Raw genomic sequence first — 16,774 nt, forward strand, 5'->3', positions numbered from 1 at the left:
TCAAATAAGAATGGTCATTAGTTAAATACTCTAAACAATATGTATATGTTAGGCACCTACTTCTTATTTGAATTTGAATATAGTTTTTGCTTAAAAAGGTACTATAAATACTGTTTCTATTCTAATTTGGTCTATTAATGTCCAGTTTCAAAACAATGTTGCTTAAAAATTATTGTAAGAACAAAGTAATGATAAGACGAAACTAAAATACAATAGACATACAAAAACAAGTTTGTGGATTGTATGACCCAAAAACTCACAAACACGTATGTAATTTAAAATGTATTGCAACTTTAGCTGTTCTAGTGATAAATGGTAATGGCTTTTCCACATACAGTGATAATCTGTTATCCCAAGAACAAATTATTTTTAGTTATATTTATTGTATAATATATTATTATTTTTTTTTTAATTAAATAGTTCCAGGAAAAATAAAATAGGCAATTTTAAATGTTCGTAAAAGGGACACAAGAAATTATATCACAATATGAAATAAACAAACAGATAAGAAACCAGTGTCCGTTATTGAAGGGTTCAATTTTGGTTCTATGTTATTTTGCTAATTAACATATTTAAATGGTACCATGCAATCTTTTAATTTATAAGAAAATTAAAAACTTTTTGTAATTGATTTGGATAATATTTTTGTTTTTCAATTTATAATAAAACATAGTCGTACCCAAAAATGTAAATAAAAAAACAGCAATACATACCTACTAATTATACAATAATTGAATAGTACCCTATTTTTAACAACATCCTGAATGGTTTGAAGTTTTTTAACTGAAATCAGCTAGATCATAATACATCATGTATAAAAATAGTTAAAATTATTCATTAGTATTTATGTGTCAAATATTCAAAATGTCCAATAATATTAATTATAGTAATTCATTATTAAAGGTCAGAGCCAATTTTTTTTTTGTTTTTTTTTTTTTGTATCAATACTTAAAGATCCTCGTGGAATAATATTTTCAGAGTAGATTCAATAACATGTATTCAACTCACAAATATACTTTCTAGAAATCTATAAGAAGATTTCAAAATATATTTTCCATACAACCACTTGTGTTATACCTTTGTATTTTGATTAAATAGAAATCCTTTTAAAAAACACCTTCTGACTTCTAGATGAAAACAGTGGCGTGAACCAAATATCTAGGTAAATTTCTCGATCTACTCAGTGTATTATATCATTAAATTTGGTTTAATGTTTTTAACCAATAAAAAAAGACGTTTCTTATATAAAAAATAATTTTAATTTAAAAAAAATACGTTTTCTTACCTTGTAATATTTATTTAAATTAATTGTTTTTTTAAACTTATAATATATGGAAATAGCTTAAAAAACTTTTCTTAACTCTTATTTTAATATTATTTTAAAGATTTACATTATCGTAATTTGGTTTAAACTGTTTTAAAAAAATATTATGACATGAAAAAAAAATACTATTACCTACTTTATAATATTATTATGTACTTACACACATACATTTTATGTTTTCATAAGTAAATTATATTATATTAAATTTTAAAAAAGGTTGGCTAGTGATATTTCTTTGCTTTACTTTATATGTCGAGTGGAATACTATTATGAATATTAAATTTGAATTCAATGATATTATATAATTATAAATAAAAAACGATTCTGTGTGGTAATGGTCTATCAGCCTATATTATTATTAAGTATATTTCACGACATATTTTATTTTTATGTATCTAAAATAAAATATAATATATATATACTTATACTATATTATTATATTATTGTTATTCATTTTTGAGTTAAAATTTCACCATAAAAAGTGTCAATAAGTTCTTGTATAAATAAGTAGGTAATATCTAAAAATGAAATTTTTTTATTCCTTTTAATAATTAATTATATAAATAACATTTTAAGGTAACCATAGTTACTAGATAATTATTTTAATAATAATATTGGATTTGCGTAATAATTTCCGTTTTTTATTAGTGTTTTTTTTCCAATTATTAAAAAAAGTACTGGGAATTTTTAATTTAATTTTATTTTTTAAGTACAAAGTAAATCCAATTTGCTTAGTAGGTACTACACCTTATTGTATTTAATGTTTTATTTTTAATAATTGTTTATAAGTTTTTACCTAATAATATAATTATTCAATAATAACACTATTATAATAACGTTATGATTGTACCAATAAATGAATAATAAATTATATCAGTTGGGTGTTATAGTTTTAGATAACGATTATAAGTTCAACTACTGTAAGTTCTTAAATGTGTTTTGTAATTTTGCTTTTCATTTTATAACGCCGGGAGTACTTAACTTGTATTATTTACGTATATGAACTATATATTGCTTGCTTTTTGTCTAGACACTGTTTTGAGGGTGATAAATGTTCTCTAATTCTTTCACGTAGCAAGTCCATTAATCGAAAATTAGATGTAGATTGTACTTCGAGTTTTTAAAAATGGCAAAACTCCCATTATTTTCCGAAACAACCGACAGTTTTATCGGTTGGCGTTTCCGGTCCTCGCGGTACACCGAGTACGCGGTTCACTGGCAGGATCCTTTTCCACATACACACGTACAAAACTTTAAAACGTTATTGGCAACAAGTTAAACGTATTCGCAGCTCAAAATATAAATCGTTAAACGATTGTGTGTGTATCCATCTAATAACATCATTAGAAACACGTTATATCAGCGTGATGAAAAAAATAAAAATAAAATCGCGATCCGCAAAATTGTTTATCAGGAAGGTTGGGTTGGGTGCTTAGCAGATCGGGTTATTAACGAATCACTGCGATACGTATATGATGCACAGCGAAAAAAACATTTTACCATCGTAGGACTTCTGGTGTGTGGCTGATTTAAATGTTAACGCAGTAACTCATAAATTACTACACACGCTTGCATTCGTTCATTTTAATGGTATTTTTTTTCACACCTAAAACATAGTTGTACGATTTTAATTTCGATCATTCAGCGATGTGTATAAAATCCGAAAATACAATTTTCGCTTTGGTCGTTCCTCGGGGAACTTGTAAGCGTTGACGGTTAGATGCACCAAAACTTGTACGTGTCTTCACATAAAATGCCATCCGTTAATCAAAAAGTTTCAATTCTTTTTCCTGTCTTGTTTGTTTTTAAAAATCCACGGTTTCACATTCAATCAGAGGAAGTGATATTCCCTAGATAATTTACTTTAGAGTAAAATTCAACCCGTCACCATTATAAATGTGTATTCTTTAAAACGTACACGTATACAGTATTTTAATTCAAAATCCGTCGGAGGTATTCCAAGCATAAACGGCCAATTTTAATTTTAACTTCGAGTTAACGCGAAATCGTCAATAAAAAAAAAAAATAACTAAAGTTAGAAGGTACCGATCTAATTTTCAATAAATATTTAAACTTAAGGTTTTATAATTTCACAATCAATTTGAAAATAACAATCAATCTTCTATGCGTAAAATAATATACGTATGCATATATTAATTATCGTATGTTAATTTTTGAACCGAATGGACAGACAGTACACATGGAGTATAATATGCATTTCGTACGTCGTTATACACATGTCTGAATATTGTTTTGACATAGTATAGTATAGTAAATTGAGACCTTAGCTAAAATATAATCTATAGTCTTCTATAATAATTGTAATACCACTAACAATACCATAACTCATAAATGTATAATATAATACCGGATTAATCATATTGTCAGTGATATATTGTATTATGATCAATGATATCATGAATAAGTTTTAATTATGAGTATATTATTTTTAAATTGTAATTATTAATCATTGCTAATTTTATTGTCTTCGAATTGATTTTTAACCGGCCATGAAATAATTTAATATTAAAATTTAAGTAAAACATTTTCTATATTATAGAAAAACAAGACAATTATTTGCATTCTGTACGATTGTGAAACAGAATATATTTTTGTTTATTCAATAGGTATTTATTTTTTTATGATAATATTTTCTATAGTAATTTGTTATTACATTTCAGCATTGCAATATGAGTTTTGAATTTAAAACAAAAAGTATATTTTCTTTTTGGAGGGCACATAATAAAATAACATTTTGAAAATGTATAAACTATTTATCAATATTAGTAATAGGCTTGTATTATTACATAATAAGGTAGACATATCTACGTAAGATAATTTTCATACAGTAATATTGTTTTACATATTTGGCAATTAAATCAAATCGAAGTAAGATAAATTAAAAATTAATGGTATTTTTTTTTTTTAAATGGTTGTAAAATATCTGTTTAGTAGAAAAATAATGACTAATAGGTATTCTGCTAACTACACGTGAGCTTACGTTTTATTTTCAAAAAATGTTGTATGATTACTTTTATTTGAGAAAAGGATATCTACAGCTTTTTTCTTTATCCAATTTTATTTTTAATGAATTGTTTAAATTTTTTTTTAAATATCTTAACATATTTTCTCGGTTTATTAGAAAGTTTTACAAAATATTCAAATATTCAATAAATACGTTGAAGTTATTGATCGTATGAAATTAAAATTTAGATAATATGTAATTTAAATAAAATGACGCAGAGTGATAAATATTTTATATAAAGACCTATACATGACAAATGAAGGACGTCAAGAATGTATCTTGTTTTGTTATAAAACTAAATAGCAAGCAATTTCTTAAAATAGGTACAATAAATTAATTATACATCATACATTTTCTTTAGGATAGTGTATCTTTTTTAATAAAATGTCAATTAATTTCAGACTATAAACTATATTTATTAGTTATTACTAAAGAATGTAAAATAAAATTATAGTTTGGTAGGTAATGTACAAAGGTAGTATTTGTTTTCCAAGTGGATAAATAAGTACATAAATTACTAAAACTTCCTCGTTAATTGATATATTTAGTCGTAACAATATTATTAATCTTTAAAGACGTTTAATTAAACTTTTTTTACACAAAAATGTGTTATTTTCTATCAAGGGCACTAATAAAATATATACCATAGTATAAATAACTAAATACCACGACTGTTTGCTAGTCTCACATATATTTCATAATAAATTTGATTTGTTTGAATTATGACCACGTATTTTATTATTTTTATTTAAGATTTTTCTTTGGAAAAACTTTGTTATATTTCCGATTTTTAATCATTTGAATTTATTGAAATCAATTTAACATTTTAAAAACGACTTTTAATAAATATTGAATAAGAAAATAATTAATTTAAATAAAAGTGACAGTAACATACTAGGCTAAAATTAGGCTTCATAAAACTAAATGTTTTTTTGTTATGCGGAGAAAATAATATTTTTATGATTTATTTTTTTGAAAATGTTAAGATAAAAATTATTAGTATTTAAGTATTTATAAAAGTTTGTATTAAAATCAATAATTTACTTTATACTAAGTTCGTGTTATTATTATTATTTTTTTATTTAATATATTATTAATATAAAAAAAAATTACAGTTGTTATACATAAAACATTAAATATATATAAGTAAATGTGTATTTTTTAAATTATTTATTTAAATATATAACATATTAAAGTTCTATACTTCAAATAATCTTACCTTTCTGGCATATAACTGATATTTTACTGCAAAAAAAACCTTTGCAGTTAACAAACATATTCTTATTGTACGTATAAAAATTCACAAAGGGTTAGTAACCACTTAAGTTTCTTTAGTCAATAGTCACGCCTATAAAAAAATTTCAAGTTACCCACTTAGACGTCTGAAAAGGAACTGGCATAGCGACCGTTTTCAGCTTCAAATTAGCACCTTCCCTTCTCCTATTTCGTTTGATTGTGACTTTATATATGATATAATTTTTTGCTGGATTACTCTTAATCATAGATTTATGTTATAAATAAATACGCTTTGCATGATCAAAAAAAAAAAAAAAAATTACACAAAATGAAGAACTACTTAACCGTAGGTGCGTAATACGTATAGCATTGATTTTCAAAATTATTTGAACTATACCTATTGAAGTTGTTCAAAATGTATAAATTACTATAATATTATTCTTTATTCCTTTGAAATAGTTAAGAAGTTGATTAAAAAATGAAACATATTTTTTCATTATACCATATATCTTATCACACCAATTATAATTTATCGTGAAAAGTCAATATAATTGTGTCACTACCACTTTATTAATTGTCATCGCCTTATTAAATGACGATTGTTTATTAATATGAATCGATTGAATTAAGATCAGTTAATGTTTTAGTATCATAATAAAAAAATAATATTATATAATAGAATTTGCGGTTTCTACACCATTTTAAGAAAAAATAAAATAATAATAATAATAAAATAAATATTAACCATTGAATAACGTAAAATAAAAACATACATTTTTCGCGGCCATTAGTTGTAACTGAAAAATCGTAATGCCCATTTCTATATCGAAGAGATCAATCTATACATATATTTATGTATAATATGCCTATTCGCTTGTACGCGAATCGTTCGACCCCCCTCACAGCGTACAGTTAATATTGGTTTCACATTAAAATTAGATTTGTACAATGTTAATTACAATATTATAATATTATTATTGAAGTCAAAGTTATACCTAAGAATTTACAACGTCACCGCGTATTTAGAATCTACTTTATAGCAGTATGGATTGCGTAGTAGTGTAAAATGCCGTAAGACGCGTTTTTTGCATGCATATTCGTGATTTATTATATATTATAATATAGCCGTACCGCACTTAGACGTTTGCGCATTCCGAAATCGGGGCAACCTGCAGTACCTACTGATGTTGATAAATTTATTGTATATCGAACCGACAACGTGTTATTGTTTTAGGCGGTTACAGCCGGGAAAAAACATCAACAAACAGTGCGATCAACAGTCACAGTTACCCGCCGACGCGGTTTCCGCTGGCGCCAGCGACTCCAGGAATTTCCGGTTGAAGACGCTCAGACTTCAGCTGAACATGAACCCGTCGACACTGAATTTGAGGTACATTCGCGCGCACATAGTATAGGGTAAAGTTTACATATTATACTGTCGCAGACCACCCGACCGTCTGTCCGTTTAACTGTAATAGGTTCGTGACCCGTAAAAATGTACCTATACCGCCGCGGTGGTTGTCTACACGTTTCTAACGTATGCGGCAGGACCGCCATATATATATGTATTATAATACTCTGTGTACATCGTCTGTACCCACACCGCATCATTGTACTCGCGTGTATGTGTCGAGCGCGAGGGAAAAAGCGATCGGTTTTTTTCTTCTCGATATTTTCAATTTTCTTTTTGCCGACTATATACCGACGTTGCCTATGTACGCGTACCCTTTGTCGGGAGGACACATAAAATGTATAATAGGTATCCTGATCTAGGCGAACGAAAGCTCACGTCCCGTCTCCGTCGGCGGTCGGTTTATGGATTTTTGCGCACTTTGCACTCGGCGAACGGAGAACTACCCTATTGTGAACATCCCGGTACACCGGATCAATCAACCTGAGGAAACAGCCGTCCCCGTTCCGCCGCGTGCAATGAATGGAAAACATTGAATATTGACGGACTGCATCAGGTTTTTACCCTTTCTACCTTTGTTGTTATACGGCGTATAGGCTCCGGACCTCGTGGATTACGACACACCTACACATAAAGCGCGGTAATAGCCGCGGAAGAAAAAATATTACCCGAACGTTCGGAAAATACGAACGAAACAAATAACGCATTGGCGTGAGACTGTACGCGAATTGATGTATTTGATTACGTTAAATAATACAATTTAAATGAAAAAAAAAAACCCAGACCACCGTTCGACAAACGGAAAAAAGCTCGCTGTACGAGTCTTTTTTTTTTTTTGGTTTTTATAACTGACTTAATTTTTAATACTCGTTCAATCCTTTCGGTTCTGTCAGTCGCGACTGCGGTTTTATAACCATCGTCGCGGGATGACCGTTATTCGTTCTTTTCATTCGTTTTCGAGAATATTAACGAACTTAAATTTACTAATTGGGATAACTACTCTAATTATTATTTCAATGGCGTTATAAGTTAGTGCTTAGTTTATTTTAGGTACGTTTCTGAGCTGAAATTAAATACTACATTTCGAATACGTTCTGTTTAACATATTTTATACAAACCGATAGAATCAACATAAAATTATGCGATAAATAAAACTAGCGCTAAAAAATAATTTAATTATTATTGTTTATTGTTCTGTCTATTAATTAGTATTGAAAACTATAAATATTAGGAAAATAATTATTCTATGTCTACCCTACATATAAATTGACTCTAGAATATCTGGATATAAGCTCTAAAAAAAGTTGTGCCCTATTTTACGTATATTGAAGATTATAAAATGATTTGAATTTTATAAAATGTCTTATCTCAAGAAAATGTTCGGTGTTATTAATAATACATGGAATTAATTAAAAATTAAGGTTTTTATGATGTAGTTTATTTTCTTCTGTATTAATTAAATTATAACTTATATTTAGTATAATATGCCAACATATAACTTTTAGGTTATTTTATTATTTAAAATTAAATAAGAATTAAAAATATAGAGTTGGGTAAGATATAATTTTTTCGTATGGCTCTAAAAAGTATTTTCTGACAAAAAAATCATTTGGAATTGTATGATTAACATCATAGTTCCGCATCAGAATACTAAAATTATTAATTATAAACAAATGAAAAATGTATCAATGAGAATATTTCAGATATAAAGGTAATCTACTAATTTTTGAATTAACAAATATAATATAATATATTATACAATATTCATTATATTTAAAAGTTTCTATTAGAGCTGTATTCTAGAATATTAAAATTAAAATTATAGATGTTTTAAACTTGATTTATTTTTTTGCTATGTATTAGTCTGTTTTTTTTTCTTTTTAAATTTATTATGTTTAATATGTGAACAATTTTCGGGTTGTAAAAATACTATAAAAGTTTCTTGGAAAAACTTCTTCAATTAGAAGAATCGATTTATCAAATGTATTGGTATATCATATGTTAATGTTCTAGTTTAGAGATTATACAACTTTGAGAAAATATCACAAAATAGCGAAAAATATTTTGAGGCAATTTTATATGCCTACCAAATTTGGTTATTTCAAATTAATTAAACGAGATACTTATCGGTAATAAAATTATAATTTAACTTTCGTACAAAATTGAATATTGTTTTCCTGAGTATTAAATTAAATAATGTTTGTAAAATTTGTTGAATTTTTCATAATATTAATATTGGTTTACTACCAACTGAATTTTTATACAAACTAAAATTTTAAATAATATATTTAAATACGAATTCAAAATAACTTACAAGTGATTCCATATCTATAACATTATTAGTTGATGCATAATTATAAGATTGAGATTAAAAACGTTTCATATGAAAAAGAACCACTTAAGAGGTTTTACGAACTATTAATATTCACTCTCTCTAAACAACTTGGAGCATAGTAAATGAACGACCAGCTAGTCCAATATTATATTTTTCACTTTAATAATAACGTTAATTCCTTACTATAAAAATAAAAATAAAAATATTATCTTAGTTATCTCATGGGATTTTTGATATTATAACTTAATAGCAAGTTATAGGCATATAATATAATATGATTTACTTAAGCTATACAGTCATAGTTAAGAAATCAAAATCATGCACAATAAATAAAAAATATATTTTTTCTGATATATATTTATTTTTATTATTAACACAAAACAAAGGTATTATTGTTTTAAAATTGATTTTTATTTTATTTTTTATGACTTAAATACATTTTATATTAATACTATTATATATAAATAAAAAAAACCCTGTTACAGAAAACAATATTATCGTTTGTATTGTATATAAATTTGATTTATCAACTATGACCATTGTAGCTTGAGTGGTTCTTTTACAAACTAAATGCTTTTCACGAACAATTTATTTTTCATATTGGTATGTACAGTATTAATCAATAATATGGTATAAAGATATAAAGTATAAATATATTATTATGATATTTAAACAATATTTACATTTTTTCTCTATGATAAGAAGACTTAAAAAAATCTTTACAAAATCGATGTTGTTAAAGTCTATTTAAATTGTAGAATAATCATATTTATTTCTATTAGAAGGTTTACTTAATCTTGAACTTGTCTTAAATTTTAAGCACTATAATATTTCGTGAATAATTATTATTTCAATATTTTTTACCGTATACTTTCATACATTTTTCTAATATTATGAGAAAATAATGATTTTAAAGTCTATTTACATTTAAAATATTATTATATACCTTGAATTAATAATTCAATTCAGATTCATATTTTTATGAACGACTATTTACCATATTATTACAGGTTAAATATTTTAAGATGTTTAATAAGTGCTCGTGACTCCATTATAATATTATGTATCTACAACATTTTTTATATATTATCATTATTATTAGAATAATATTTATTTCATATTATCTTTTTACGCTATGAATATTATAATGTAGTCTATGTCAAGTAATACGATTATGATAGCGTATCGGCTAAAATAACACGTTCTTGATCTTAGTTTACACACGAATAAGTATACACGTAACCTATTCAAGTGTATAGTGCTTACCTAATTGTTGTTATTAGTTATATTATCCTGTATTATTTGGAAAATATCCAACAACTATTATATTATTATACAAAAGGCCATTTAATAACCTTAACCATATATCCATACATGTTACAATATATATTACGAGTATATGTATATTATATATATATATATATATATATATATGTGAGTGTCTTAATACAATGAATATAATATCATATTGTAATTTAGGTATATTAGGTATAAGTATCTCTGACATTTTACAATCGTGAAATATTAGAAAACAATATGGTAGCTATACTAGTATTAGCGCAGCCTTTGTATTTATTATTTTCTTAATGTGAAATTTCGGATACATACAGTAAGTTATGGTAGCTTTGTACACAGCGTTTATACTTGGGAGATTAATTTTAAATTATTTAGTTTTAATGTTTACTAATAACGGTTATAAGAGGAATTATTTTTATAACATTATTAGTATAATATTACATGCAGATGATTTGATTTAGTTAATCACTTTAATAAAACGGATTTTAATCAATTTATCTTGTATGTGTAAATAATATTTTAATCTATAAAAGTTATTGTGATTTATTAAGGATAATATATTTTTAACAAATTAATATATTCGTAGTGAGTAATGACTTAAAACTATTGTTTTGGGATATATATATATTATGTCCGTATAATAATTGAATTACAAATGACAGATACGTTTATTTGGTTGACAAGTATTATATCATATCAATTATTATTGGTCCAGTTTTCAACTATGTTTGAAAAATAAAATGCGTTTGATCAAAAGTCTAATTTTAAACACTTTGTAAACGCTGTAATAAAATAAAAATAATGATTTTAGTTACTAAGTGTATTATTTTTTTGTCTATTGAAAATTTATTTGATGTTCTGTTAACATGTTACGATTAAAATAGACGGAATGACGTTACTGAATATTACTAACTAACTAAAGTACAGTGATATTTATGTATACTGCATACACCTAAAATGTAAAAGATGTATTAAATAAATTACAATAATATTTATATTCTCAAAAATATTATTTTTAAGTAGTTTTTTGTTTTGCACAGTAAAGTATTATATACTCGTAAATTATTTTTTTATACAAATAAAGTATATAAGCCTTTTGGGACTCTTCACCACAAAAAAAAAAATATACATATATATATATATAGGTTTTAGATAAACCATGGGAAAATGTATAATTTTTTTGTAATTAACGTTGTTTTATAAATATGGACGATTCGATACCGTCATAATGATCAAATGTATGTACAAATATTTAAAACAGTTATTCTCGCTCAATCATGCAACTTTTACGACGGTCTATGAAATATACAAAAGGTATAAAAGGACTTTTTCAAAGTTATTTTCAGCATAATATATATATAGTATATACCTACATAATATTGTTTAATTCATGAATTCGTTTAAAAGTGAATTATTAAAATACAATTTATTATATCATTATTATTATTACTTATGCTAATAGTATTTTTTTGTAAATTCAAAGATAGTGTTTATGAGTTGCTCGAAAAAAAATTAATGAAAATATTGCCTATAATATTATAAATGCGTGTTTACAGATTTCTCGCCAACAGACAGAAGCGACAAAGTCTAGCTGCCGCCAACGCCGTAAGAACCGAACAAAAGGCCAGCAAAGTATTGGGAGTCGTGTTCTTCACGTTTGTGTTATGCTGGTCGCCATTCTTCTTGTTGAACATAGTGTTTGCCGTCTGCCCGAAGGAAGACTGTCCGGTGCCCGACCACGTGACCGAAGTGTGTCTGTGGTTGGGATACGTGTCTTCCACGATAAACCCGATCATCTATACGATATTTAACAAAACGTTTAGAGCCGCATTTATCAGGTGATTTGAAATCTAATAAAATATGGTCTGAAATTAATATTACAGGTACCTACATGTTGTCGGTGTCTAATTGTATCGATTGCATTGAGTAGGTACCCGTGTTGTTACGATATTACTGTGTACGGCACAATTTGTTGTCTCGAACACTCGTCGACGGTCCCAGTGCTCTGATTTCGTAGAATATTACAAATTATAATAACGATACTAGAAAGGAAGTGCGCGAAAAATTCTTGTTGAAAAAATATTGCTGACGATTATTGATTAAAACCGTAGTGGCTTGAGGTAGGTTTCATTCCAACGGATTATTGAAACGGGTTGGTCTAGATTATTGCGGTGCTGTAATTAAATTTACGATCGACCGAGTGTTCTTAGAACTTTCCAATTAAAAAAACTAACGTAATATAAACAAGGTTTTCTTTGTGTTTCAAAAACCGTGTAATTCTTTCGCCAGATTTTTCCAACAAAAATGTGACAAATAATTTTATTGCCGTTAAATATTATTAGGAACGATCGATCAGGGGTACATTTAAAAAAAAAAATTGAGAATATTTTCGTTAAAAAAACCTTTTTTTTTTAAATATTACATCCAAAGTAAAACGGTATTGTGGTCTTACGTAAGGATCATTTTAAGTTTATTATCTCGATTTAGTGGCTGCAGCTGATAACTCGTGAATTATCGCATCACCACACGACTTATCTTGACTCATCTAATCCACACGAAAAGAAAAAAGTAAAACTATTTCTATCTCACGTTCGCTAATACCGTTTACGAGGCGTTTTACACAACAAACAATTTTGCTGCGAAATATGAAATTCAAATATAAAACACATACGTGATGGGTTATAAAAATTGTGAAATATCTAAAAAAAAAAGCTCGAATACCTACTAGGTAAAATGTGTGAATATATTGTTATATAATTACTATAATAACAATAGTGTTATAATAATAAAACGTAACGTTAAAATGATAATGACGAAACAAATTACGCTCGACGTGTTTGCGGTGTTCCCTCGCGCATTATGACTGTAGATTGAACGGATTGGGGTACCTAACCTATACATAGGTAATTTAATGAGAGCCTTTTAATTATTATTTAACTATAGCCCGGGAGAGCTTCAGCAAATATAGCTCAAATAATATTACGTTTTTGTTTATACATTTATCATTACATATAATCAACATTAAAATATATTATACAGTGTTTCAAAAGACACTTACGCATTAAATAGTTATCCCGAGTGCTTTAGTGTGTCGGAAGTTGTGGGCCTAAAATAATTGAACCTGACACGGTGTGTATCTTTTAAAGTTTTAAGATGAGATGTGCATTATATTGTACATTTGTTTATTATGATGTGCCTGTGGATGACTACAATATGCCCATAATTCGTTAAGTAACTAATGTCGTGTTTATGTAGACACAGTTGAATATTAACTAGTCAAAGAACAGAAGCCAACCTATAAAGAAGATTTACAATTTAACTATTTTAAGTATCAAATACATTAACTTAGCTTCTACCAATTTATTTGAGTAATTATATATCGATTTAAAATCATGTTTCTACATAATATCCACACATTATAATATTAAATCATGGTAAGGCTGATTATTTAATTATTTGGTTTAATAACGCTGTATACAATAATTTTAAGTAAAAATATTCTTATAAACTCCACGATTTAATTATAAATTTGTCACTAGCGCGGAATCGCCTACATAATTAGAATTATTGGAAAATGAGGAAAACCGTAGATAAATTTTAAACAAAATATTTAGTTATTGTTTAAAAAAATTAAATTTTCAATTAATAAAATAAATATTTAAGTTGACTAAGACAAGTTAAGTTGTTCTAAAAAATGACTTCAAAATTTTACATTCAAATATATTTTATATTAATTATTACTTTATAACTTAACGTTCTTAACGTTTACCTAATTTAAATAACTCAAGTTAATCGTTTATCCCTGTTATATCCGGCCGTTATTTACCAGTACAAAAGTTTGTTGATTATTGTTGATAATAAGATATTTATTTATAATACATTTTCTTGTCCGTAATAGGGATATAGGTCGAATCCAAATTAGTAATTTCCATTTTAATAATTGAAATTGTATTCATAATTGAAACAAAGCGAAAAAAAATCAGAAAAACGTTTAACTTTTTTCAATAATATAAATATTATAATACTACAGTTGAATTAATAAATTCAAAGCGTATTCATACTATAGACATTATTAAAAAATACCAAAAACGTATTATTTAATATAGGTTCACAATATCCAATATTAAAAAATAAGTACTAAAATGGCAAAATACAAAGGTTCTTTTTAAATTGTATATTATTACGGAATCATGATTTATCGCGTTGTACTAAAATACGTCGTATAAGAAACTATAAAAAACTGCGAATTTAACACCACGTTTTTCTAACTATTTCTCACGAAATCGCCAATCGTTATAATATTATTATCATATTATTATACATTTATACTCGTATAATACAATGTATAGCGTCGGGTCGCGGGCCGCCTTCGGTTCGACACTTGACCGAAATCGGATCCGACCGATTTCGCGTTCGCGTTACGTCTGATTGGGATCGATTTTTAATTCCTATCACGATCCACCTGTTTCAGGTTGCTCAAGTGCCGATGTCACAAGACCAGACCCCACCGATACAGATCGGTGACGGACAACCGACACTCTGCTCTGATAAGCACTCCGTCCGGGGCGGCCGCCGGAGCCGCCTCTGTGCCGTTGTCTCTGTCGCTCCAGACCACGCCACTGACCACGTCGCCGCCCGTGAACGACGCCACCACTACTACTTTCGCCGACACAGCCATCGCCGCCATCGCTGCGTCCAAGAGAACACCATCCGCGCCCAAGTATCCAGACTCGTTTCGCGTCCAAGAATGCCCGGAAGACACGGCCAAGTATTGAACCCGAGCGGTGGTAGTTTCCGCTCAGACGATGTTGTCTAGAATCCCAAACATATACGAGTACCTATATATTATTATTGTGTTATCACAATATTATAACGATAATATATAATATTAGATCTCATAATGATATATGTGATTTTAAGTCCGATCGGACCGAGTTGTTCGAGTATACGACGCATATATACCTTCATATTATAAAGGACGTGTAATAGAAGGGATTTACTGATGTAATATTGACTTGCTATAATAATATTATTTAAGAATTTTTCTCGTAATCAATTTTTCAATTTTTTTTTTTTAATATATTATAATAAAAAAATCGTATTGTTGATTAGAACAAAAGTCATCGCATATAGTTGGTTAATATTACATTTCTCAGTTAATTACTAAAGTTGTATACGGCAGCTGTAAATGAATACACGGATTGTCAATTCTGGATTCACTTCCGCCGACGACCCGTGTTTAAACCGTGGTAATACATAAAACCGGAGTTATTATAAATAATTATTATTATTATTATTATCATCGTATTAATAATAGACATATCACAGTATGCGTCCACTCTTCTTTCTTTCTTTCTTTCTTTCCTCCTCCCATCCTCACACGCTCCTTGCCTGTGCTCTCACTCTCCCGGAGACGTCTACACACTCGTATCTATGTTTTTTCGTACGGTGTAAATCGGGGGTTTATTCGCGCGCGGGAAATATAAACGACCGCCGACGATGGAAAAGGTCAATCAATCTTTATGAATACCCTAACCGTAAGAAAAACGCACACGCACCGGAGACCGAGAAGTAATATTATATGAAATATCGCACCTCTCGGGCGGATGAAAAAAATGAAATAAAATAATAATAACGCACTGCGGTTTTCGGTCGTTAAATTGATGAGCACTGGGCCTAAAAATCCGAGTATAGGATATCGGTTTAACGAGTTTCGTCAGACGGGCGGGAGAAACAAGAGCTCGACGAATTCTTCGCATAAATAACTATTATATTACTATTATTATTATTATTATTATTACATATTTGTGAAAAAATATTTTATAAGTGTGTTTTTCATTTTCATTTTCGTTATTATGTCAAATCTATAATATTTCGTCAGTAGAAAATAATATATATATATATATATATATTATAGGTATTAGCTACGCGTTAAGAATAGTTTAAAATGATTTTTGGGGTAAACCAAAACTTAAGATATTAATAATATTCTTGCTTTTGTATATTTTTAGTAAAGTTTAACGGCAGTAGTAATTGTTATTTAAACACCGATGTTTGTCAAACTGATTTACAGTTTTATAAAATGCATAGTTTATAAGAAAATAATAGTAGTTATACAATAGATAAATAATGTTATTACTATAGAGC

At 27.5% G+C, this 16,774-nt stretch overlaps 1 protein-coding gene across 1 annotated transcript in view; it reads left to right on the forward strand.

The window, feature by feature from the left end:
* The window catches only part of LOC113552222 (5-hydroxytryptamine receptor 2B), an 85,552-nt gene extending 69,070 nt beyond the window's left edge, over positions 1-16,482 (forward strand). Inside the window, exons 6-8 of the mRNA XM_026954977.1 lie at positions 6,820-6,975; positions 12,184-12,465; positions 15,099-16,482. Coding sequence (XP_026810778.1) covers positions 6,820-6,975; positions 12,184-12,465; positions 15,099-15,402 — 742 coding nt within the window. The 3' untranslated portion in view covers positions 15,403-16,482. The remainder of the gene's footprint in view (positions 1-6,819; positions 6,976-12,183; positions 12,466-15,098) is intronic.
* Positions 16,483-16,774: the final 292 nt, after the last annotated feature.

The sequence above is a fragment of the Rhopalosiphum maidis genome, chromosome 2 (assembly GCF_003676215.2).
Source record: "Rhopalosiphum maidis isolate BTI-1 chromosome 2, ASM367621v3, whole genome shotgun sequence".
Taxonomy (NCBI): domain Eukaryota; kingdom Metazoa; phylum Arthropoda; class Insecta; order Hemiptera; family Aphididae; genus Rhopalosiphum; species Rhopalosiphum maidis.